The 27,511-nt window shown below is 37.8% G+C and overlaps 1 protein-coding gene across 1 annotated transcript in view; it reads left to right on the top strand.

Moving 5' to 3' along the window:
- Positions 1-27,511, top strand: part of CACNA2D4 (calcium voltage-gated channel auxiliary subunit alpha2delta 4) — a 133,662-nt gene that overhangs the window by 12,347 nt on the left and 93,804 nt on the right. Inside the window, exons 7-9 of the mRNA XM_050747031.1 lie at positions 26,376-26,436; positions 27,071-27,221; positions 27,405-27,479. Of these exons, the coding sequence (XP_050602988.1) occupies positions 26,376-26,436; positions 27,071-27,221; positions 27,405-27,479 (287 nt within the window). The remainder of the gene's footprint in view (positions 1-26,375; positions 26,437-27,070; positions 27,222-27,404; positions 27,480-27,511) is intronic.

Here is a 27,511-nt window from a genome sequence, read left to right as displayed (position 1 = left end):
TCTATATATTCTAAATATTGATCCTTTATCAGATGTGTGATTTGCAAATAATTTCTCCCATTCTGTGGGCTGCCTTTTTACTCTGTTCATATTGTCTTTTGATGAACAAACTTTTAATTTTTTTCTGAAATCCAATTTGGTTATTTTATCTTTTGTTGCCTATGCCTTTGGTGTCATATCCAAGAAATGACTGCCAACTCTAATGTCATAAAGTGTTTCCCCTATGTTTTCTAACAGGAGTTTTATAGTTTTAGGTCTTACATTTCCATTTTTAGTTAATTTTTATATATGGTATTAGATAAGAGTTCAGCTTCACTTTTTTGCATGTGGATATACAGTTGCCCCAGCACTATTTGTTGAAAAGACTGCCTTTCTTCCATTGAATGGTCTTGGTACACTTGTTGAAAATCATTTAATCATGTATGTGAGGGCTTATTTCTGGGATTTTTATCCTATTTCATTGATCTATATACCTCTCTTTATGCCAATACCATGCTGTTTTGATTATTGTAGTTTTTCAGTAATTTAAAAATCAGGAAGTGTGCCTCCATAGGTTTTTCTTTCCCCCAAATTGTTTGGGCTATTTGGGGTTTCTTGAGGTTCCATATACATTTTAGAATGAGTTTCTCTTGCTATTGAGATTTTGATAGGGATTGCATTGAATCAGTAGACCACCTTGGGCAGTACTGATATCTTAACAATATTAAGTATTTCAGTCTATGAATATGGAATGTGTTTTCATTATTCCTGTCCTTAATTTCTTTCAGCAATGTTTCATAGTTTTCATTGTTCAAGTCTTTCACCCATTGGTTAAGTTAATTCCTAAATATTTTATTCTTTTTGATGTTATTGTAAATAGGATTTTTAAAAATAATTTCTCAGATTGTTCACTGTTAATGTATAGAAATGCAACTGATTTTTGTGTGTCAAGTTTGTCCCCTGATACTTTGCTGAATTTATTTATTAGATCTAAGAGTTTTTTGTGGAATCCTTAGGGCATTCTACATATGAGATCATCTGTGAACAGACATAATTTTACTTCTTTCTTTCCAGTTTGAATGCCATTTTATTTCTTTTTTATACCTAATTGCTCTAGCTAAAATTTCCAATACTATATTGAGTAGAAGTGGCAAAAGTGCACATCCTGGTCTTGTTTTTGATAATAATAAAAAAAAATCTTCTAGTCTTTCACCATAGAGTATTATGTTTGAGATGTGGTTTTCCACACATGATTTTTATATCGGTTTTATTCTATCACTAGTTTTTTTTTAATGTTTTTGTCATCAAAGGATGTTTAATTTTGTGAAATGCTTTTTATGCATCCATTGGGATGGCCATGGAATTTTTTCCCTTCATTATGTTAATGTGTGTATTACATTGATCAATTTTCATATGTTGAACCATCCTTGCATTCCAGGAATAAGTCCTATTGGTTATGGTGTGTAATCCTTTTAATATGCTCCTGAGTTTTGCTTGCTAGTTTTATGTTTTCATCCATTCTGCCAATCTCTGTGTTTTGATTGGAAAGTTTGATCCATTTATATTTAAAGTAATTACTGTTGAGGGACTTATTTCTGTCATTTTGCTATTTGTTTTCTATAAGCCTTAGGCTTTTTGTTCCTCATTTTCTGCATTACTGTCTTCTTTTATGTTTAGTTGATTTTTTGTAGGGAAACATTTAAATTTCTTTCTCATTTCCTTTTATATGTATTCTATAGTTATTTTATTTCTGGTTACCAGAGGGATTACATTTAACATCTTAAAATTATAACATTCTAATTTGGATTTATAACAGGTTAACTTCAATAACATACAAAAACTTGGCTCCTTTACAGCTCCTTATCTACCCCTTTTGGTTGTTGTTGTCACAAAATTCCTTCTTTATACATTGTGTGCCCCAAACCACAAACTAATAATTCTTGTTTTTTAATTTTTAATTTTTGTGGTATATAGTATGTGTATATATTTATGAGGTATATGAGATATTTTGATATAGGCATACAACATTTAATAATCACATCAGGGCAAATGAGGTATCCATTGCCTCAAGCATTTATCCTTTGTGTTACAAACAATCCAATTATACTCTTTTAGTTATTTTAAAATGTAAAATTAAATTATTACTGACTATAGTTACCCTGTTGTGCTATCAATACTAGATCTATCCATTCTTTCTATTTTTTGTACCCATTAACCATCCCACTTCTCCCCCACCCCATCACTACCCTTCCCAGCCTCTGGTAGCTATTATTCTAATTTTTATCTCTATGGGTTCAGTTGTTTTAATTTTTAGCTCCCACAAATAAGTGAGACGTGAAGTTTCTTTATGTACCTGACTTATTTCACTTAACATAGTGGCCTCTGGTTCCATTCATGTTATTGCAAATGACAGAATCTCATTCTCTTTATGGCTGAATAGTACTCCACTGTGTACATGTACCACATTTTCTTTATCCATTCATCTAATGTTGATGGATATTTAGATTGTTTATGAATCTAGGCTATTGTAAATAGTGCTGCAATAAACATGGGAGTGCAGATATCTCTTCAATATATGGATTTTCTTTCTTTTAGGTAGATACCTAGCAGTGGGATGGCTGGATCATATGGTAGCTCTATTTCTAGTTTTTTGAGGAACCTCAAAACTGTTCTCCATAGTGGTTGTACTAATTTGCATTCTCACCAATAGTGTATGAGTGTATGAGTTTCTCCAAGTTCTTGCCAGCATGTGTAATTGCCTGTTTTTTGGATACAAGCCATTTTAATTGGGGTAAGATGATATCTCATTGTAGTTTTGATTTGTATTTCTCTGATAATCAATGATGTTGAGCCTCTTTATATACCTGTTTGCCATTTGTCTTTCTTCTTTTGAGACATGTACATTCAGATTTTTGCCCATTTAAAAATCAGATTATTTGATTTTTTTTTTCTCATTGAGTTGTTTGAGCTTCTTATGTATTCTGGTTATTAATCCCTTCTCAGATGGATAGGAGTTTGCAAATATTTTCTCCCATTCTGTGCATTGTCTGTTTACTTTGTTGATTGTTTCTTTTGTTGTGCAGAAGCTTTTTAACTTGATATGATCCCATTTATCAATGTTTGCTTTGGTTGCATGTGCTTGTGGGGTATTACTCAGGATATCCTTGCCCAGTTCAATGTCCTGGAGAGTTGCCCCAATGTTGTCTTTTAGTAGTTTCATCATTTGAGGTCTTAGGTTTAAGTATTTAATCCATTTTTATTTAATTTTGGTATATGGTGAGAGATAGGAGTCTAGTTTCATTCTTCTGCATGTGAATATCCAATTTTCCCAGCACCATTTATTGAAGAGACTGTCCTGTCCCCAATGTGTGTACTTGGCACCTTTGTAAAAAAAATGAGTTCACTGTAGATGTATGGATTCATTTCTGCATTCTCTATTCTGTTCCATTGGTCTATGTGTCTGTTTTTATGCCAGTGCCATGCTGTTTTTCTTACTATAGCTCTATAGCATAATTTGAAGTCAGGTAATGTTATTCCTCCAGTTTTGTTCTTTTTGCTCAGGATAGCTTTGGCTCTTCTGGGTATTTTTTGGTTCCATATACATTTTTGAATTGTTTTTTCTATATCTGTGAAGAATGTCATTGGTATTTTGATAGGGATTGCATTGAATGTGTAGATTGCTTTGGATAGTATGGACATTTTAACTATATTAATTCTTCCAATCCATGAACATGGAATATTTTCCATTTTATTGTGTTCTCTTCAATTTCTTGCATCAATTTTATAATTTTCCTTGTAGAGACCTTTCACTTTTTTGGTTAAATTAATTTCCAGGTATTTTATTTTATTTGTGGCTATTGTAAATGGGATTACTTTCTTGATTTCTTTTTCAGATTGTTTGCTGTTGGCATATAGAAATGCTACTGATCATTGTATGTTGACTTTGTCTCCTGCAACTTTACTGAGTTTGTTTATCAGTTCTAATAGTTTTTTGGTGGAGTATTTAGGTTTTTCCAAATATAAGATCATATTATCTGCAAACAAGGATAATTTGACTTCTTCCTTTCGAATTTGGAGTCCCTTAATTTTTTTCTCTTGTCTGATTGCTCTGGGTAGGACTTTCAGTACCATGTTGAATAATGGTGGTGAAAATGGACATCCTTGTCTTGTTCCAGATCTTAGAGGAAAGGCTTTCAGTCTTTCCCCATCTAATATGATACTAGCTGTGGATCTTTTGTATATGGTTTTTATTATGTTGAGGTACGTTCCTTATATACCCAGTTTTTTTAGGGTTTTTACCATGAAGAGATGTTGAATTTTATCAAGTGCTTATTCTGCATCAATTGAAATGATCATATGGTTTTTGTCCTTCTTTCTGTTGGTAAGATGTATTATATTGACTGATTCACATTTGTTGAACCATCTTTGCATGGTTCATCTCTTTGCACAGTTCATCTCTTAGTCATAATGAGTGATCTTTTTGATGTATTGTTGTATTCACTTTGTTAGTGTTTTCATTGAGAATTTTTGCATCAATGCTCTTCAGGGATATTGCCCTGTAGGCTTTTTGTTTGTTTGGTTTTTGTTTTGATATGTCTTTTTTGGGTTTCAGTATCAGGATAATGCCGGCCTTGTATACTGAGTTTGGAAGTATTTCCTCTGCCTCTATTTTTCATAAAGTTTGAGTATGATTGGTATCAGTTATTTCTTAAATTTTTGGTAAACTTCAGCAATTCTGAAACCATCTGGTTCCAGTCTTTTCTTTGCTAAGAGACTTTTTATAATGGGTTCAATAGCATTACTTGTTATTGATCTGTTCAGGTTTTGGATTTCTTCATGGTTCAATCTTAGTAGGTTGTATGTGTCTAGGAATTTATTCATTTCTTCTAGGTTTTCCAATTTATTGGCATATATTTGCTCAGAGTAGCTTCTAATGATCCTTTGAATTTCTGTGGTATCAGTTGTAATGTCTCCTTTGTCATCTATGATTTTATATATTTGAGTCTTCTCTCTTTTGTTCTTAGTGGGGCTAAAAGTTTGTCAATTTTGTTTATCTTTTTTAAAAACCGACTTTTTCATTTCATTGATCTTTTGTATTTTTTATCATTTCAATTTCACTTATTTCTGTTTTGATCTTTATTATTTCTTTTCTTCTACTAACTTTGGGTTTGGTTTGCTTTTGCTTTTCTAGTTCTTCAAGATGTATTGTTAGGTTATTTAAAATTTTTCTACTTTCTTGATATAGACACTTACAGCTATAAAATTCCATCTTAGTACTGCATTTGCTGTATCCCATAGGTTTTAGTATGTTGTGTGTCCATTATCATTTGTTTCAAGAAATTTTTCAATTTTCCTTCTTAATCTCTTCATTGAATGATCATTCTATAGCATATTGTTTAATTTCCATGTTTCTGTATAGTTTTCAAAATTCCTCTTCTTGTTGAGTTCTAGTTTTATTCCATTGTGATCAGAGAAAACACTTCATATTATTTCAACTTTTTGAAATGTTTTGAGACTTATTTTCTGGCCTAAATATACTCTGTCCTTGAGAATGATCCATGTGCTGAAAATAATTTGTATTCTGTAGCCATTGAGGGAAATGTTTTGTAAATATCTATTAAGTCTATTTGGCCCATAGTACAGATTAAGTATGATGTTTCTTTGTTGATTTTCTGTCTGGATGATTTGTCCAATGCTGAAAGTGGGGTGTTGAAGTCTCCAGCTGTTATTGCATTGGGGTCTATCTCTCTCTTTAGCTCTAATAATATTAGCTTTATATATCTGGCTGCTCCAGTAAATATATTTTTACAATTGTTATATCCTCTTGCTGAATTGACCTGTTTATCATTTTCTAATGACATTCTTTGTCTCTCTTTATAGTTTTTGTCTTGAAATCTATCTTGTCTGATGTAAGTATAGCTGCTCCTGCTCTTTTTTTGGTTTCCTTTTGCATTGAATGTCTTTCTCCATTCCTTTATTTTCAATGTGTGTCTTTACAGTTGAAGTGTGTTTCTTATAGGCAACAGATCAATAGTCTTGCTGTGTTTTTTGTTTGTTTGTTTTTAGGTTTTTAAAAATGTTTTTTGCCAATGACACAGTCCTCAGGAGGCCCTGAGAACATGTGCCCAAGCTTTGTTTTTTTATTTTTTTTTTTGAGACGGAGTCTCGCTCTGCCACCCAGGCTGGAGTGCAGTGGCCGGATCTCAGCTCACTGCAAGCTCCGCCTCCCGGGTTCACGCCATTCTCCTGCCTCAGCCTCCCGAGTACCTGGGACTACAGGCGCCCGCCACCGCGCCCGGCTAGTTTTTTGTATTTTTTAGTAGAGACGGGGTTTCACCGTGTTAGCCAGGATGGTCTCGATCTCCTGACCTCGTGATCCGCCCGTCTCGGCCTCCCAAAGTGCTGGGATTACAGGCTTGAGCCACCGCGCCCGGCCAGTTGTTTTGTTTTTTTTTAATCCATTCATTCATTCTATGTCTTTTGAGTGGAGTGTTGAGTCCATTTATATTCATGTTATTGATAAGTAAGGACTTAACTCCTGCCATTTTGTTACTGTTTTCTGGTTGTTTTGTGCTTCTCTTTTTTCCTTTTTTCTCGTCTTCCTTTTAGTGAGGGTGATTTTCTCTGGTGGCATATATTAATTTATTGCTTTTTATTTTTTGTGTATTCATTGTATACTTTTAGATTTGCAGTTACCATGAGGCTTGCAAATAATATCTTATAACCCATTATTTTAAACTGATGACAACTTAATACTGATTGCATAAACAAACAAGCAAAAAGAAAACTAATAAAAACTTTGCATTTTAACTTCGTCCCTCTGCTTTTTAACTGTTTGTGAACTGTCTATGTCTTGAAAAGTTATAGTTATTATTTTTAATCAGCTCATCTTTTTGTTTTTCCACTTAAGATATTAATAGTTTACATACCACAATTACAGTGTTACAATATTCTGTGTTTTTTTATGTATTTACTATTACATTGAGCTTTGTACCTTCAGATGATTTCTTATTGCTCATTAATGTCCTTTTCTTTCAGATTGAAGAACTTCCTTTAGCATTTCTTATAGGACAGGTCTTGTGTTGATGAAATCCCTCAGCTTCTGTTTGTCTGGGAAAGTCTTTATTTCTCCTTCATATTTGAATGAATTTTTTGGATATGCTACTCCAGGGTAAAAGTTTTTTTTTCCTTCAGAACTTTAAATACGTCATGCTACTCTCTCCTGGCCTGTAAGGTTTCCACTGAAAAGTCAGCTGTCAAACATATTGGAGCTCCGTTTTCTGTTATCTGTTTGTTTTCTCCTTGTGTTTTTAGTATCCTTTCTTTATCCTTGACCTTTGGGAGTTTGATTATTAAATGCCTTGAAGTAGTCAACTTTGGGTTAAATCTGCTTGGTGTTCTATCTGCTTGGTAACCTTCTTGTGCTTGATTATTGGTATATTTTTCTGGGTTTGGGAAGTTCTCCATTAGTATTCTTTTGAATAAACTTTCTACCCCAATCTCTCTCTCTCTACCTCCTCTTTTAGGCCAATAACTCTTAGATTTGCTTTTTTGAGGCTACCTTCTAAACCTTGTAGGCATGCTACTTTTTAAAAAATCTTTTTTTCTATTTGTCTCCTCCGTGTATCTTCAAATAGCCTGTCTTCAAGCTCACTAATTCTTTCTTCTGCTTGATCAATTCTGCTATTAAGAGATTCTGATACATTCTTCAGTTTGTCAGTCATATTTTTCTCTTTTTTTTTTTTTGAGACAGTTTCGCTGTGTTGCCCAGGCTGGAGTGCAGTGGTGTAATCTCAGCTCACTGCAACTTCTGCCACCTGAGTTCAAGCTATTCTCCTGCCTTAGCCTCCCAAGTAGCAGGGACTTCAGGTGCATGCCACCACACCTGGCTAATTTTTGTATTTTTTTTAGTAGAGACAGGGTTTCATCATGTTGGCCAGGGTGGTCTTGAACTGCTGACCTCAAGTGATCCGCCCACCTCGGCCTCTCAAAGTGCTGGGATCACAGGCGTGAGCCACAGCACCCTGCCTCTGTTGCATTTTTCAACTTCAAAATTTCTGCTTCATTCTTTCAAATTATTTCAATTTCTTTGTTAAATTTATCTGATAAGATTCTGAATTCCTTCTCTGTTATCTTGAATTTCTTTGAGTTTTCCCCAAACAGCTATTTTTAATTCTCTGTCTGAAAGGTCACCTCTCTCTCTCTCTTGCTCTCTCTCTCGGATTGCTCTCTGGTGGTTTATTTAATTTGTTTGGTGAGATCATGTTTCCTTGGATGGTCTTGATGCTTGTGGATGCTCTCCAGTGTCTGGGCATTGGAGAGTTAGGTATTTATTATAATCTTCACAGTCTGGGCTGTGAAGAATGAAAGTTTGTATCTATCCTTCTTGGGGAGGTTTCTAGGTATTCAGAGGGACTTGGGTGTTGTGATCTAAGTGTTTGGTCACTACAGCCATATCTGCATGAGGGAACACCTCAAGCCCAGTTAACACTGTGGTTCTTGTAGACTTGTAGAGATACCATTTTGGTGTTCTTGGATAAGATCTGAAAGAATTCTATTATCAGGTAGAGATTTGTTATCTCCCATTACTGTCTCCCAGACAGACAAAGTCTCTCTCTCTGCTTCTGTCTCTGCTGAGCTGCCTGGAGCTGGAGGAGGGGTGACAAAGCACCCTTGTATCCACCATCACTGGGAACATGCTGGGTCAGACCTGAAACCAGTGTAGCACAGGGCCTCTCCCAAGGCCCACTATAACCACTACCTGCCTACTGCCTATGTTCACTCAAAGCCCTAAGGCTCTATGCTCAGCAGGTGGTGAAGCCAGCCAGGCTTGTGTCCTTCCCTTCAGGGGAGCAAGTTCCCCCAGATCCTGGGCAGGCCCATAGAAGCAGCCAGGAGCCAGAACCTGGAGTCATAAACCTTAGAAATCTACCTGATGCTCTATTCTACTGCAGCTGAGCTGGTACTCAAACCACAAGACAAAGTATTTTCCACTCTTCCCTCCCCTTTTCCCAGGCAGAAGAGTCCCTCCTCATGTCCACCACCACCACAGGCCCACAGGAAGTACTGCCAGGCTACTGCCAATGTTCACTTAAAGACCCAAGGGCTCTTCAGTCAGTTTGTGAGACTCATCCTTCAAGGCAGTGGACTCCCCTCTGGCCCAGGGTAGGTCCAGAAGTTCTGCCCAAGACCCAGGGCCTGGAATCAGGGACTCTAACAGCCCACTTTGTGCTCCACCCCCACTGTGTCCAAGCTGATGCCTAAGCTGCAAGACAAAGTCCACTGTACGCTTCCCTCTGCTTTTCTCAAGCAGGAGTCTCTCCTCATAGCCACCACAGCTGTGAATGTGCTGGGTCACACCTGAAGCCAGCGTGTCTCAGAGTCTAACTCAAGGCCCACAGTGTGTACTACCTGATTACCAATACTGATTATTCAGGGCCCAAGGGCTTGCTATTTATTTATTTATTTATTTATTTATTTATTTATTTACTTTTGAGACGGAGTCTCACTCTGTCGCCCAGGCTGGAGTGCAGTGGCTAGATCTCAGCTCACTGCAAGCTCCGCCTCCCGGGTTCACGCCATTCTCCTGCCTCAACCTCCCGAGTAGCTGGGACTACAGGCGCCCGCCACCTTGCCCAGCTAGGTTTTTTTTGTATTTTTTAGTAGAGATGGGGTTTCACCGTGTTAGCCAGGATGGTCTCGATCTCCTGATGTCGTGATCCGCCCGTCTCGGCCTCCCAAAGTGCTGGGATTACAGGCTTGAGCCACCACACCCGGCCAAGGGCTCTTTAGTTAGCCAGTGATGAATCTTGTCAAGGACTGAGCTCTTCCCTTCAATGCAGCAGGTTCTCTTGTAGACCAGAGTGTGTCTAGAAATGTCATCCAGGAGCTAGGGCCTGGAATGGGGGCCTCAGGACTATGCCCAGTGCTCTATCCTACTGTGGCTGAGCTGGTATCCAAGTTGCAAGACAAAGTGCTCTTTGCCCTCTCATCTTCTCAAGTGGAAGGAAGGGGTCTCTTTTGGAGCTACAAGCTATGCTGCCTGGGGTTAAGGGTGGAGTAACACAAAGCATTCCCTTGGCCGCCCCACCTGGTATTTCACTAGATTGTGTGTCCCCCAAGTCCACTGGCTCCAAGGCCAGCAGAGCACTAGAACTTGCCTATGAGTTGCATTCCTTGTGGCCTAGATTGTCTTTCAAGTTTATTTAGTACCCCAGGGCACTTTTAGCCCGTGATGGTGCTCAGGTTCTGGCTGCTGGGATGGGCGATTCCTGTCTGACTAGGCTCCCTCTGTGGGCACCATCTGAGTTCTGCCTGGGGTTGGCAGCACTGAGTTCCAATGCAAAGTCCCACAATCACTGCATCTTCCCTCTCCCAAGTACTTAGATTCTCTCTCTGTGGCGTGTGGCCACCGAAGGGGGTTTGGCATGGGTGGCATCAACAATTCAAGGCTGTTTTGTATAACCTCTTCAATGCCTCTTTCAGTGATATGGAGTTAAAATCAGGTACTGTTTTTGCTTATTTGATTTTTGCCTCTTATGAAGATGCTTTTTTTGTGCAGATTGTTGTTAAATTTGGTGTTCCTTTGGGGAAGATGACTGGTAGAGGCTTCTATTCAGCCATCTCACTCTCCCTCTCTGTCTTAATAATTCTTTTGAATGCATTAGTCTTTTAAATTCTGTAGAAAACAAAATTTTGTGTTACAATAATACAAGTTTTCAGCCTAGTAGTGGCTTTGTAAAATGTGTTAGTCTCTTAAATCATGCAGAAAACAAGCAGTAGAGTTAAAATCAGTGTTACAATAATATTAGCTTTCATAATTGGCCATGTATTTTCCTTTATGAGACCTTTATTTTTTAAATATGGCTTCAAGTTACTGTCTAGTGTCCTTTCATTTCACCCTGCAGGAATCCCTTGAGCATTTCTTACAGGGTAGGTCTATTAGCAAAAAACTCCTTCAGCATTTTAAAATACAGGAATGTCTTAATTTCTCTCTCACTTTTGAAAGATAGTTTTGCCAGATAGAGGATTCTTGGTTGATGAGCTTGTTTAAATTCTCTTTTAGCACTTTGAATATATCAGTTCATCAACTCTGGCCTGCAAATTTCTGATGAGAAATCTACTGATTATTTTATTGATAGTCCCCTGTATATGATGAGTACCTTTTCAGTTGCAACTTTTAAGCTTCCCTCTTTATCTTTGCCTTTTGAACTTTTGATTGTAATGTGTCTCCTGTGTGTGGATCTCTTTGAGTTGATTTTACTTCGAGTTCATATTTGGATGTTTATATTCATGTCCTTCATCAAATTTGGGGAGTTTTCAGCCATTATTTCTTCAAATACTCTCTCATTATTTCTTCAAAATTTTTGTCACTCTTCTCCTTTTGAGACTCTCACAATGCATACGTTGGTCAACTTGATGGTTTCCTATAGTTTTCTTAGACTCCATTCACTTTTCTTTAAGCTTTTTCCTTTCTGTCCCTTAAACTCAATAATTTCCATTGTCCTATCTTCAATTTCACCGATTCTCTCTTCCACCTTCTCAAATATGCCTTTGAATCCCTCTGGTGGATTTTTAAAGTTTCAGTTACTATATTTTCAGCTCCAGAATAATTTTAAATTTACTTTTAGATTTCTCATCTCTTTACTGATATTTTCATTTCATTCATATATTGTTTCTTGACTTTTTCCACATCTTTCTTTAGTTCTTTGTATGTCTCAAAGACAGTTGTTGTAAAGTCTTTGCTTGATAGATCTACCATCAGATATTTTTCAGAGATAGTTTCTGTTGGTTTATTTTTTCCCTCTGAATGGGCCACACTTTCCTTTTTGTATGCCTTGTAATTTTTGTTAAAAAGTGGACATTTCAATTTACATTTGAACTGAACATTCATATGGTAGCTCTGGAAATCATACTCTCCTTCTCTAGAGTTTCCTGTTTTTGTTATTTTAAAAAAATTGTTGTAGGCTGCCTCTGTGCTGAGGCTCAGCCTGAGGCGTAAACTTAAGTTCTTGTCAGGTCTTTTCTAAGCCTTATTCTGGGTACGCATGGTCACTTTCTAATTTCCTATGCAGTTGTTTTTGAATATTTTAGTTTTTAATGTCTGGCTCACAAAAGCAGAAAATAAGAAAATGAAGGGGGAAAATGATCACTGGCTCTTTAAATATCCTGAAAATAACCTCAGTATAGGAAGAGAGGTTTGCAGCAATGGGAGGAAGTACAACAATGCACAGACACTTCTTTATTTGCACTTTTGTGATCAGAAGCAGCAATCAGCAATCAGAGCACAGAACCTCAATATGGAGGACAGGATTCTTTTTGCTCACCCTGGCTTCTACAAGCTGTGTAAACTGTTCCAAGAACACATGCACACCTGCCCAGCACTGGGCTGGGGCATGAGTAGCTGCTACTGTGCTAAAAGCTAAAATAAACAGAAATTAACTGCAATTTACCATCCAAGACCTCCCCTGGAAGTTGCAAATCTTTAATAGACTGCAGAGTTCCAAAATAGTTACAGCAGACAGATTCTACCAGCGCAGTTGTTGTCTAGATGGGATATAGATTCCTGGTGCTTGCTACTCCACCATCTTCCCAGAATCCACTCTCTGCTTTGTTTTTGTTGTTTGTTGTTGTTGTTGTTGTTGAAATTTATAAAACTGGTTTAGTATATAGGCTTTTAGAGCTTGCTTTCCATTGAGCATTGTGCTCAATGGGCTGTCACATATTCTTTGGGGCAAATTTATCCATCCTTTTGATGCCATCTGGGTTTTTTCCAGTTTTTGTTTTTCTTCTTTGTTTTTTACTTTTGTGAACAGTGTTATTATGAAAATTCTTACACATGTCTCCTGAGACGTATTACGAAAGTGTCTCTTGGGTGTATACCTAGGAATGGAATTGCTAGGCCCTAAGATATGTGGGTATTCAACTTTGAAAAGAAAATTCCAAATTTTTTTCCAAAATACTCACACCAATTATATTCCCACAATCAATGAATAAGAGATCCCATTGATGAACAATTTATCTAACTCTGAATGTTGTTAAACTTAGAAGTTTTTTGTTGGCCAGGTGCAGTGACTCACACCTGTAATCCCAGCACTTTGGGAGGCCAAGTCAGGGGGATCGCTTGAGCCCAGGAATTCAAGACCAGCCTGGGCAACATAGTGAGACATCATCTCCACCAAAAAATTTTTTAAAAATGAAAATCAGCCAGTCATGGTGGCGTGCACCTGCGGTGCTATTCAGGAGACTGAGGTGGGAGGATTACTTGAGCCCAGGAGTCTGAGGCTGCAGTGAGTTGTGATCATGTCACTGCACTCCAGCCTGAGTGACAGACCAAGACCCTGTCTCAAAAAAATATTTTTTTGCTAATAATTTTTTAGTATAAAATAGTATTTCATAGTGGTCTAGCATTGCATTTCCCTGATCAGTCATGAAGTTGAGCATTTCTTTATATGTTATTAGCTGTATGTATATCCTCTTTTGTGAAATGCATATTGTCTTTTGCCTACTTAACTATTGAATTTTCTAATGTTAACCAATCCTTGTATCCCTGTGAGAAACCTAACTTGATTATAGTAAATGATCCTTTTATGCATTGCCAGATTTGGTTTATTAATATTTTGTTTAGGATTTTTGCTTCTATATTTATAAGTGAAATGGTCCCATAATTTTTCATTCCTTTACCATCCTTGTTAGGTTTTCAAAATTATACTAACTTCATAGAATATATTTGGGAGTAGTCCCTCTTTTTCTGGTTTTTGGAAATATTTGAATAAGATTAGAATGATCTTTTCCTCAAATGCTTGATAGATTTCATCTATAAAGCATGTAGGCCTGATGTTTTCTTATGGGAAGATAAAATTACTGCTTTGACTTATTGATCACTTGTAATGCTAATGTGGCTTTCTATTCCTTAAAATTTGAAGTAGTTTTATTTAGAATCCATCCATTTTATCTGACTTTTCAAATTTATTTGTATGAATCTATTATTCTCCTATTATCATATTTTAAGTCTCTGCTGTATCTGTAATTGTGTCCCCTTTTAATTTACAGTATTATGCATTTTTTTCTTTTCAATTCCCCATAGATTTCTCTACTTTGTTAGTCTTGTCAGCAATCATTTTTTGTCTTTGTTGACTGCTCTTAACTATTTCTCTATTTTCTATTTCACCTATTTTAGCTCTTTCTTATGTTCTCTTTTCCCTTTCTTTGAGTTTATTTTGTTCCTCCTCCTAACTTCTTAAATGAGACACTTAGCTTTAAGTTTCAGCCTCCCTGTATTTCTAAAATAAATGTTAATTCTACACTATGCCGCTAGAAGCGCTGTTTTTGCTGCATCTCACAGGTTTTTATTGGTAGTGAGTTTTTTTAAATTTTATTTTTATTTATGGCAAAAATATATATAATATAAAATTTACTAGCTTAACCATTTTAAGTGAACTTATTAAAAGTATCACTGATAACAAGTGCATTTTCATTGTTGTGCAACAATCACCACCATCCATCTCCAAAACTCTTTTTATCTTGCAAAACTTTATACTTATTAAACAATAACTTTCCATTCTCTTCTCCCCTCTAGCCTCTGGCACCCTCATTCTATGCCTATCTCTATGAATTTAACTATTCTATGTACATCATATAAGTGAAAACATACAGTATTTGTCATTTTGTGATGGGCTTACTTCACTTAGCATAATGCCCTTAAGGTCCATCCATGTTGTAGCATATGTCAGAATTTACCTTCTTTTTGAGGCTGAATAATATTTCATTTTGCGTGTATACATATATATGTACATGCACATACATATACCCACACACACACGTGGGAATGTAAAATGGTGAGGCCTCTATCACAAGGGTTCCAACTTTTCTAAATCCTTGCCAGCTTGTTATTTTCTGGAGTTTTCTTTTTGTTTAGTGTTTTTTAGTTTTCCTGGTAGTAGCCATCCTAATGGGTGTGAGGTAGTATCTAACGGCAACTTTGATTTGCATGCCCCTAATGATTAATGACTTTGAACATATTTTCATGTGCTTACTGGCCATTTGCTCATCTTTGAGAAATATCTGTTCAAGTTCTTGGCTCATTTTAAAATCAGGTGTTGTTGTTGAGTCATAGGAGTTCTTTATATATTCTGAATATTAACCTCTTGTCGGATTGACAGTTTCCAAATATTTGCTCCCATTCTATGGGTTACTTTTTCACTCTGTTGACTGTAGCCTTTGATACATACAGGTTTTTAATTTTGATATCCAATCCATCTATTTTTTCTATTGTTGCCTGTAGTTTTGGTATAGAGGTAGTGTTTTAATTATCATTTGCTTCTAAATATTTTGAAATTTATCTGTGATTTCTTCAATATTTCAGTTATTTAAAAGTGTGTTTTTAAATTTACAAATATGGAAATGTAGATAAATATTTATATTTACCTTTTTATTCTAAATTTTTAGATCAATTGCTTTGTGGCCCAAGAATTTGGTGCATATAAGGGAAATTAATTTAAATTTATTTTAATGACCTAGTGTGATATCAAGTTTTGTAAATATTCCATATGTGCTTGAGAAGAATATGTGTACTCTCATTGTTGGATGAAAACTTCTATACATGCCATTAGATCAAGCTTGTTAATCGTATTGCTTAAATTTTCTATACCTTTGCTGATTTTATATTTGCTTGATCCTTATGAACTCCTACAACACTTTTTATTTTAATGTGTCTTTTGTCTGATAGTCATAGAGTGACACCAGCATGATCATGGTTGATATTTACCTGATATATACTTTTTCCTTTATCCCTTTATTTTCAAACTTGCTGTCATTTTAGCCATATCTGTTGAAAATAGTTTATAGCTTTTAAATTTTTATCCAAACTGGCAATCTCTTTTACTAGTTAGCAAGTTAAGCATATTTACATTTATTGTGAACATTGGTATATTTCAATGTGCTATCATCTTATTTTTACTGATACATAATATTTGTACATATTGATGGGGAACATGTAATATTTTGTTATATGCATAGAATGTGTAATGATCAAGTCAGGGTATTTCGGGATGTCCATCACCTGGAGTATTTATCATTTATATGTGTTGGGAACGTTTGAAGTCCTCTCTTCTAACTACTGTGAAATATACAATACATTGCTAACTATAGTCACCCTACTCTGCTATCAAATATTAGAGCTCATTCCTTCTATCTAATTGTATGTTTGTGCCCACTAACCTTCCTCTCTTTATTCCTCCTCCATCCACCCACCACGCACATTTCCCAGACTCTGGTATTTGTCATTCTACTCTCTACCCCCATAAGATCAACTTTTTTAGCTCCCACATATGAATGAGAACACGTAGTGCTTGTCTTGAACTCCTGGCCTCAAGTGATCCTTCTGCTTCAGCCTTCCAAAGTGCTTGGATTACAGGCAAGAGCCACTACTCCCAGCCCAATGTTCGTCTTTCTGTGCCTGGCTTGTTTCACTTAACATAACAACCTCCAGTTCATCCATGTTGCTGCAAGTGGCATTTCATTTTTTATGGCCAAATATTCCATTGTGTGTATATACCACATCTCCTTTATTCGTTTTGATGGACACTTACGTTGATTTTGTATCTTTGCTATTGTGAATAGTGCTGTGATAAACATGCAAGTGCAGGTATACCTTCGATAAACAGATTTCTTTCCCTTTGGATAAATTCTAGGTCATGGCATCACATGGTAGTTCTATTTTTAGTTTTTTGAGAAATCACCGTATTGTTTTCCATAGTGGCTATACTAATTTACATTCCCACCAATGGCATATGAGTTTCTTTTTCTCTGCATCTTTGCTAGCATCTGTTTTGTGTGTGTGTGTGTGTGTGTGTGTGTGTGTGTGTTTATTAATAGCTATTCTAACTGGGATGAGATGATATATCTTTGTAGTATTGATTTGCATTTCCCTTATGATTCGTGATATTGAACATTTTTTCATATATCTATTGGCCATTTGTATGTCTTCTTTTGAGAAATGTCTATTCATGTCCTTTGCCCACAGTTCAATGGGATTATTTGTTTTGTTTTGTTTTTACTGTTGAGATGTTTGTGTTTCTTAGATAGTCTGGATATTAGTCCCTTGTCAGATGAATAGTTCGTAAATATTTTCAAATATTTCAAATAATAATCCTCATTCAACAGGTTGTCTCTTCATTGTAAATTGTTTCCTTTGCTGTGCAGAAGCTTTTTAGCTTAATAGAGTCCCATTTGTTTATTTTGTTTTTTGTTGCCTGTGCTTTTGAGGTCTTATCCATAAAATTTCTGTAGAGACCAATGTTCTTAAGTATTTCCCCTACGTTTTCTTCTAGTAGCTTTATAGTTTGGGGATTTGCATTTAAGTTTTTAATCCATTTTGAGTTGATTTTTGTAAATCATGAGAGGTAGGGATCCAGTTTTATTCTTCTGCATATGGAAATTCAGTTTTCCCAGCACCATTTATTGAACAGATTGTTCTTTTCTTATTGTATGTTCTTGGTGCCTTTGTTGAAAATTAGCTGGCTTGAGGTCAGGCATGGTGGCTCACACTTGCAATCTCATCACTTTAGGAGATCAAGGTGGGAGGATGATGTGAGGCCATGAGTTTGAGGCCAGACTGGGCAACATAGTGAGACCCCTATCTCTACAAAAAATTTAAAAATGTAGCCAGGTGTGGTGGCGCACGGCTATCGTCCTAGCTATTTGGAAGGCTGAGGTGGGAGGATTGCTTGAGCCCAGGAGTTCAAGACTGCAGTGAGTCTTGCACACCATTGCACTCCAGCCTGGGTGGCAGAGCAAGACCCTACCACTAAAAACTAATTAATTAAGTAATTAATTTTTAAAAAGAAAATTAGCTGACTGTAAATTTGTGGATTTATTTCTGGGTTCTCTATTCTGTTTCATTGGTCTTTATGTCTGTTTTTATACCAATATCATGCTGTTTGGATTACTATAGCCTTGAAACATACTTTGAAAGTCAGGCAGTGTGATGCCTCCAGCTTTGTTTTTTGTTTTTGTTTTTGTTTTTACTCAGGATTGCTTTAGCTATTCTGGCTTTTTTTTTTTTTTTCCAGTTTCATATGAATTTTATGATTTTTTTTCTACTTTTGTGAAAAAATGGCATTGGTATTTTGATAACGATTGCATTAAATCTGTAGATTGCTTTGGGCACTGTGGTCATTTTAATGATATTAATTATCCCAGTCCATAAACATAAAATATTTTAATTTGTATCCTCTTCAGTTTTTTTCATCAGTTTTGTAGCTTTCCTTATGCAGGTCTTTCACCTTCTTGGTTAAATTTATTTCTAGGTACTTTTTTGTTAGTTACTGTAAATGAGATTGCCTTCTTGTTTTCTTTCTCAGCTAGTTCATTATTGGCATATAGAAACGCTACTGATTTTTGTATGTTGACTTTATATCCTGTAACTGTACTGAATGTATTTATCAGATCTAAGAGTTTTTTTGGTGGAGTCTTTAGGTTTCCCTAGATATAAGATTATGTCATCTGCAAAGAATAGTTTGACTTCCTCTTTTCCAATTTGGATGCTTTTTATTTCTTTCTCTTGCCTGATTGCTCTGGTTAGGACTTCCAATGCTATGTTGAATAGGAGTGGTGAAAGTGGGCATCTTTGTTTTGTTCCAGCTCTTAGAGGAAAGGCTTTCAGCTTTTCCCCATTCAGTATGATGTTACCTGTGGGTTTGTCATACAAGGCCTTTATTATGTTGAGGTATTTTCCTTCTATGCCTAGTTTGCTGTGAGTTTCTAATCATGAAGCAATGGTGAATTTTATCAAATGATTTTTCTTCATCTATGAAGATGATTATATGGTTATTGTCTATCATTCTTTTGATGTGATATATTACTTTTATTGATTTGCATATGTTGAATCATCCTTGCATCCCTGGTATAAATACCACTTGATCATGGCATATTATATTTTTGATGTGCTGTTGGATTTGGCTTGCTAGTATTTTGTTGAGGATTTTTTGCATCTATGGTCATCAGAGATACTACCCTGTAGTTTTCTTTTGTTGTTGTTGTGTCTGTACCTGGTTTTGATATTAGAGTAATGCTGGCCTCACAGCATGAGTTAGGGAGAATTCCATCCTTTTCAATATTTTGGAATAACTTGAGGATAATTGGTGTTAGTTCTTTGATAGTTTGGTACAATTTGGCAATGAGTCTATCTGGTCCTAGATTTTCCTTTGTTGGGAGGCTTTTTATTACTGGTTCAATTTTATCATGTGTTATTGGTCTGTTCAGGTTTTCTATGTATTCCAATTCAATCTTGGTAGCTTGTATGTGTCCAGGAATTTATCCATTTCCTCTAGGTTTTCCAGTTTGTCTTAGTGTATAGTTGCTTATAATTGGTCTCTATTTCTATGGTATTCATTGCAATGTATCCTCTTTTCATTTCTGATTTTGTTCATTTGTGTCCTCTCTCTTTATTCTTGGTTAGTCTAGCTAGCAGTTTATTGATTTTATCTTTTTTAAAAATCAACTTTTCATTTTGTTGACCCTTTGTAATTTTTCAGTCTCTATTTTGTTTGTTTCTGTTCTGTTATTTATTATTTTTTTCCATTCACTAATTTTAGGTTTGGTTTGTTCTTGCTTTTGTATTTCCTTGAGGTGCATTATTACATTGTTAGAAATCTTTCTACTTTTTGATGTAAGCACTTAGTGCTACAAACTATCCTCTTTATACTGCTTTTACTATATCCCATAAGTTTTGGTATATTGTTTTTCAATTTTCATTTGTTTCAAGTAATTTTTAAATTTCCTCCTTAATTTCTTCCTTGACCCATTGGTCATTCAAGGGCATGTTGCTTAATTTTCATGTATTTGAATAGTTTCTAAAATTTCTCTTGTTATTGATTTCTAGTTTTATTCTATTATAGTCTGAGAAGATACTGAAAATGATTTCAATTATTATTTTTTTTTTTTTGAGATGAAGTTTTGCTCTGTCATCCAGGCAGAGTGCAGTGGTGTGATCTCTGCACTGCATCCTCCGCCTCCTGGGTTTAGGCAATTCTCTGCCTCAGCCTCCCAAGTAGCTGGGATTACAGGCACCCACCACTACGCCCAGCTAATTTTTTTTTTTATTTTTAGTGGATATGGGGTTTCACCATCTTAGTCAGGCTGATCTTGAGCTCCTGACATCGTGATCCACCTACCTCAGCCTCCCAAAGTGCCGGGATTAATTTACTGAGGCTTGTTTTGTGTCCTAATATACAATCTGTCATGGAGAATGTTTCATGTGCTGGTAAGAATAATGTGCATTCTGTGGCTGTCAGATAAAATGTTCTATAAATGCCTAAGTCCACTAAGTGAAATGTGCAGTTTAAATCCAATTTTTTTGGCTAATTTTCTGCCTAAATTATCTACATAATGCTGAGAGTGGGGTGTTGATGTTCCAACTATTATTGTATTGGAGTCTGTCTCTCCCTTTAGATCTAATAATATTTGCCACATGTATCTGGGTGTTCCAGTGTTGGGTGCATATAGGTTTAGAATTGCTATATACTCTTGCTAACTCAATCCCTTTGTCATTGTATAATGACCTTCTTCATCTATTTTTTTCTATATCTGTTTTTGACTTAAAGTTTGTTTTATCTGATAGAAGTATAGCTACTCCTCTTTGCTTTTGGTTTCTCTTTGTGTGGAATATCTTTTTTCTTCCATTTCATTCTGTATATGTCTTTACAGGTGAGATGAGTTTCTTGTAGGCAGCATATAGTTGGTTCATATTTTTTTAAACCATTCAGCCAGTCTATACTTTTTAAATGGAAAGTTTAATCTGTTTACATTCAAGGTTATTATCAATATGTTAGAGCTATTCCTGTCATTGTATTAATTGATTTCTGGCTATTTTTTATATCCTCTGTTCCTTTCTTTTTCTCTTATTGTTTATCATTGTGGTTTGGTAGTTTTCTGTAGAGGTAACATTTGAGTCCTTTCTCTTCCTTATTTGTGTTTGCTCTGCCAGTGAATTTTATATTTTCATGTGTTTTCATGATGGTAGATATTGTCCTTTCTTTTTCAGGACAATTCAAGAATTTCTTGTAGGGCAGGTCTAGTGGTGATAAATTTTTTGTTTATCCTGGAAATACTGTATTTCTCCTTTGTTTATGAGGGACAACTTTGTTGGTTATAGTATCCTTGACTAATAGTTTTTTTCCTTTTCCAAGAAATTTGAATATATCATCTCATTCTCTCCTGATCTGTAAAGTTTCTGCTGAGAAATCCACTGCTAGTCTCATGGATGTTGTCTTGTAAGTAACTAGACAATTTTCCCTTGCTGTTTTTAGAATTTTCTTTGTCCTTAACTTTTTACAGTTTGACTGCAAGGTACTGTGAAGAAGACCTTTTTGAATTATATCTGTTTGGGGATCTATGAGCTTCTGGTATCCTGATGTCATAATCTCTTGCTAGACTTGGAAAGTTTCCAGCTAGTATTTTGTTAAATAGGCTTTCTATCATTTTGTTTCTTTTGCCTTATGGGACACTAAAAATGTGAACATTTGGCCACTTAATGATGTCCTATATGTCACATAGGCTTTGTTTATTCTTTTTTTAAAGAAAATTTTTGTCTGAGTTATTTCAAAAGACCTGTCTTCAAGTTCTGAAATTCTTTCTGCTGCTTGAGTTATAGTCTATTGTTAACATTTACAAATGTACTTTGTATTTCATTTAATGAATTCTTCAGCTTCAGAATTTGTTTTGTTCTTTGTAAGTATATCTATCTTCTCAGCAAATTTCTCATTCATATCCTGAGTTTTTTATTTCTTTGCATTGCTTTTCTGTATTCTCTTGTATCTCACTGAGCTTCTTTAATATTATTTTAAATTCATTTTCTGCTATTTTATAAATTATTTTTTGATTGGAATCTGTTGCTGAAGAATTATTGTGTTCTTTGGGAGTGTTGTATTTCCTTGCTTTTTCATATTTGTGTCCTTACATTGATATCTGTGCATCTGGTGTAATAGTTGCATCTTCCCATTTTTAAAATTTGCTTTTATATGGGAGGACTTTTTCCTAAAGCTGTATCTATGGTATGGTTGGGTAGGACATTTTTACTTTGATCTTAGATGCATGCAGTAGTGTAATCTCCATATGATTTCTTCAGCTGTAAACAGCATCTGTGGTGTCTTGATTTCCTCAGTGGCTTAGGGTGCCATTTTTAGTGGAGGCTGTGGTGAAGTTTTTCTGGGGACAAGGATGCCAGGTGATCCTGTCCTTGGGCCCCAGTTGTGGCAGTGGGCCGAGCATGTGTGTCCTTGGGTCCCAGGGAGGTGTATACTGGCACTGGTGTTAGTGGGTTCAGACAGGCCAATTCTTGGGCCTCCAACTGGCTTGCTCAGGGGACAGTAGTGGTAGTGGTGGGCCAGGCTGCTGGGCAGGATTTCAGGACCCAGAGAAGTGGGTGTGGCAAAGGTGATGCAAGCAGTAGCAGTGGTGGGGCAACCCTCTGCCTCCTAAGTGGTCTGTGCTGCTCTTGGCAGTGGCTGCGATGAGCTGGGCGGTTCAGTCCCCAGGCCTGCAGGTGGCATGTAAGAGTGGGTGTGACCTGTGGTGGTAGCAGGAGGTTGAGTGGCCCTGAACTCAGGACCCTGGAGAAGTTCTCAGGTGCCAATGGTGATGGAGTGGGCTGGGCAGTTCCCAGGCCCCAGACAGGATACTGGCACTGGGTGGGGGGAATACAGAGCCAGGTCAGGTGGACTTGTCCCCATGACCTCTGCTGGTGCATGCAGACACTGGCTGTGGTAGGCAAGGGTGGGGTGATCCCTTGGCCCCTGGTGGAATGCTCGGGTTGGGGCAGCAGTGGCTGTGCTGCAGCCCTGCTACTGGGGAGGGTGAGGTTGCTTTCAGTGGCAGCAGCCAGATGCAGGCAGCTGAGGAGTGCTTGCTTCACTTGTATTTCAGCCCTGTTGGCAGCAGCCCATGGTGCAATGGCTGTACATGGAGGATTTTGTCCTCAGGGTGCATGAAAATTTGTGGTGATTTCACTGCCAAGGGCTGTGGTGTTATTGCCAATAACTCACGCTTCAGCCCTGGTGGCAGCATCCAGCCATGGTGGTGCCTGTGGGAAGGAAATGTCAGTGGGTCTTCAGGGATATGAAGATCCAGAAGCTGTTGGGCCCCCAGGTGTCTGGTGGAGTCTGGACTCTCTATATTGTGCTGTGCTGCTGCTGCTTAGGGATCTGGGAGTGTATGAGAGTCAGTGTGAGCTCCGTCTCTGGAGCAATGCCCTCACCCAGGCTCCAAGCAGCTCCCTATGTTAGTCGTAAGGCCTACGAGAGTCTAGAGGCTCTCCTGTGGCTAGGATTGCAGGAATCCATGGTGGGAATGAGGACTTCTGGGGGTCTCTCACTTATCATTTCATTGCATTGAGGAGCCTGGAGAGGCTCCCAGCCAATCCTAACCAAGCAGGGTGACTTGCTTCCATCTCCTTCCTTGCTTTAGGTGTTTCCTGTCACTCTCTGTTGAATTCCAGTGTTCTCTCTTGGATGATCTATTCGAAGTGTGATTATCTACCTGCTATTTTTGTCCTTCTTTGTAGAGGAGGAAAGCACCAGATGCCTCTAGTCAGCCATCTTGAAGCCTATTATCTTATTTTTAAAATTTTTTACTTGTCCTGGTGTTTTTATATTTGCTTTTTCTTCTTTTTTCCTATTTAAGTACTTAACATTTAAATAATAAGTGTCCCTAATATAACTTTTTTTCTATCTAGCAGTTTAGAACTTGTCCCCTTGTTTTTATTCTTTCAGTCATTACCCCTGAAATCTTATCAGGCATATTTAATACAATAACATTTTAAAATTAAGCTGGGAACCCGGTTTGCACCTATAGTTCCAGTTACTTGGGAGGCTGAGGCAGGAGGTTCCCTTGCCTAGGAACTCAGGACCATCCTGGGCAATATAGCAGGATCCCATCTCTAAAAATAAAAAATTAAAATTAAATAATATTTTTACTCTCCTCTCAGTCAGCAAAGGCCTTTAGAACTTTTGTGCTTCCATCTCTTTCTTCTAGACTTCCATTCTATTGTCAATATTTCAAATTTTTCATCCCCACAAATCAGACACACGAGTACTGTTATTTGATATAAACATCGTTTACTTGGAATTAATGACTTATTTACGATTTTATTTCTTCACCATTCCCTCACGCATGTCAGGATGTTTTTCCCAGATCCTTCTCCTTCTTCTTAAAGTAAATCCTCCAGAAGTTCCTTTACAGTGGGGCCTTCAGTATAAACTGTTTCAGATTGTGTTTATCTACAAATGTTTCCTTTTATCCTCATTCTTGAATGATAGTTTTGCTGACAAAGCAATTCTAAATTAATAATTCTATTCGCTCAACATCTGAAAACTGTTTATGCACTGTCTTCTGGCTTTCTTTGATGTTGGGAAAATCTATCAGTTTAACTGCTCTTCTTTTGTAGGTGTTGTGGGCTTTCTGGCTGCCTTTGTGGTGTTTGTTTATTTAATTATTTATTTATTTGCCATTGAAGTTCTGCAGTTCCACTACTGTATGTCTATATGTGGATATCTTTTTATTCATCCTGTGTGGGATACACTGTGCTTCCTGGATCTGTAGAATTGCATTTTTAATCAGTTCTAGAATATTTGCCAATATCATCTCTTTAACCATCACCTTTCCTCCATGCTCTCCCTTTTCTCTTTCTGTGACTCCAATCAGATGTGTATTAAACCTTCTCATTCCAGCCTCAGTAGAACTCTAGATACATCCACAAATGTATGCATTTTCTTTTTACCCATGAATAAAGCACTATCCATTTATTTGTTTCAACCTATACATTTTTTCATCTCTGAAAGTTTCATGTTTGCAAAGATGTTTCTTCATTCCTGGTCATTTCTTGCACGTTCTTTGTATTGTGTGTTCTTCGTATTGTGTGTTCTTCTCATATCTACCTTGTTTGTGTTTGGTATTTGGCCATTCCAACATCTGTAATTCTTGAGAAGCTATATCCAGCTCTTAAGGTAGCTCTTGAGTCTGCTGCTTCCCCCTAATAGGGGTCTGCTCTGTATGTATTTGGCGATCTTTGCTTGTGAGGCCATGCTGCTTGTCATCTTTGGAGTCCGGTGAGTCTGAGTTGGGAATCCACAAGAAAATTTGCTTCTGTTTCCACTTGGACTTCAGGGTACCCTTATCCAGGACCTCCAAAGTCCTCTTTGAAGGTTTTGGTTAAGAGTCAGTAATCTCAGACTCAGCTTCTCCTCCTCATTGCTGTTCTAAGGATCAAATTCCCCACGACTATGTTACTATAAGAATGCAGCCTCAGGAAATCCCCACCTCCCATGACTGCCTGCAAGACTAGGTCAGACCAGTGGTACTCAAGCTCCCATCACACCACACTCCCATGGCTCTGCTTCCCACCTTCAAGGCTTTGGGTGCTAGCTGACCTCACACTTACGCCTCACCCCTGGGGCTGTGTTCTCATTGGTTTGGTTTTGAAAAGCATGGTCTCTGAAAATCTCTCCTACCTTTGAGAGGCCAGCAATGCCTCAAAGGGTGTATGTCGTCTGAAGTCTAACCACTGTGGAGTAGGAAGGGCCCTTGGAGCTTTTAGACATTCATGATATTGCTACAATCATTTTTTCTATCCCAGTCACAACACGTTGCAATTCTACCTGTTATTTTTACTCTTCTTATTTTAAACCCACTATTCCCAATCATAAAGTCTTTTCAAGCCGAGATTCTATTGTGGATCCTGTCAGTGTTTTCTGTGCATCTCTACAAATTTTTTTATTAGGTGAATAGGATAAAAATATACACCAGCATTCTGCTACTGGGTCAACGCAAGATCTTTCATACCCATTCATTTGTCCTTTCATTCAGGTAACAGACATTTATTAAGCATATACTCTGCTGTGTTCTAGGAATACCTGACCTCAAAGAGCCTACAGTCATAGAACCCAATCATTTATCCCATCCCAGCCAACAGGAAGGATCTTGAGTGCTAATGAGCTTAACACCTAGAGGCAAGTGGGTTAGAAGTCAGAGCACTTGTTGTGGACAACATTTTGTCCACAATTTGCTGGATGGTAATGGATGTTAAAATTCACACTTCTCCAAAGCGTCCCCTTCCACTATTTGATATGAGGTTTCGCCTCACAAATGAGTCCCAGGCACCACCTATGTGGGCCTACCTGTGAAATGACCCCCAGCTCTGCATCTGGGCAGTTTGGCTGGCAGATGTCTTCTTGCCAGCTTGTCTCAGTCTACAGGGCATGTCCCAGCGGTCCCCACCCTGTTCCCTAGCTCCAAAGCTGTTCTGCCCTGGGGATTGTGGCCATCCTGGGGGTCCACACCCAGCCAGGGGATCTGGGGCAGCCTCACTAAGCTAGTAAAAGAACGAGTCTTCATTCCCCCAGGTATAAAATGGACACCTGATGAGAATGGAGTCATTACCTTTGACTGCCGAAACCGCGGCTGGTAAGAGCTCATAGGGGATAGGTCTGCAGCCCGGGTATTTATCTCATAGCTTTTGGGTTTTGCCTCGTCCTCCTCCACTCCCACCCCCTCCCCGACCACCACTCAAGGGCCTTGGGTGTATAGAACCCAAACCAGACACAAGAACAGGAAGAGCACCAGCATTCCTCCCTTCCCTCTGCAACTGCCTTGCTCCAGGACTGATCATATGTCTTTCTCAACCTAAACCTCCTTCCAGGACACCGAGCTGTCTCCACATCCACCTTTTGTTAGGCTGTCCTCTCTTTCAACACCCTTTTTTGGCAAGTTTCTAACAGAATCTGAAGCCCAGCTCTTTCCCTTTCTGCTGCCAGCCCCTCAGGGACCCTGGTTGGTCTAAATCAAAAGGGACAAGGTTTACCTCCAGGGCTTGACCTCGCCGGTTAGGTGGGCACATCCCCAACCACTGCCGCTCCAGACGGCTCCAGAACTGTGTCGAGTGGTTATGAAACATGTAAAATCTGCCATAGGTGGGTTGCCCTGAACTTTGGGTGGGCTTGAGCCAGCATCTGAATAGAAATAACTGCAGACCTTGGTCAGGTATTGGTTCTGGCTTTGGTTTTCCCATCTTGGGCATGTCCCTTTCTTTCTTCTGCAGGTACATTCAAGCTGCTACTTCTCCCAAGGACATAGTGATTTTGGTGGATGTGAGTGGCAGTATGAAGGGGCTGAGGATGACTATTGCCAAGCACACCATCACCACCATCTTGGACACCCTGGGGGAGAATGACTTTGTTAATATCATTGCGGTAAATGTGCCTTCCTGTTCTAGAATAGCTCTCACTTGCTCTAGAAATCATACACAGGTGCCAAGGTGACCCACAGCCCCTGACCACCCTGTGACCTGCATGAGTGTGTTTGCTGGGCCTGGACTTTGCAAACTGATGCTGTTTATTCTCCCCCCACCTTCCCTCGCCTCACTGCAACTGCAGTACAATGACTACGTCCATTACATCGAGCCTTGTTTTAAAGGGATCCTCGTCCAGGCGGACCGAGACAATCGAGAGGTGAGTGTCCACTGTGGCCTGATACTAACAAG

The sequence above is a fragment of the Macaca thibetana genome, chromosome 11, assembly GCF_024542745.1.
Source record: "Macaca thibetana thibetana isolate TM-01 chromosome 11, ASM2454274v1, whole genome shotgun sequence".
In the NCBI taxonomy this organism is placed as follows: domain Eukaryota; kingdom Metazoa; phylum Chordata; class Mammalia; order Primates; family Cercopithecidae; genus Macaca; species Macaca thibetana.
The sequence above is the reverse complement of the archived record's forward strand: the minus strand, read 5'-3'. Positions and strand labels throughout refer to the sequence as shown.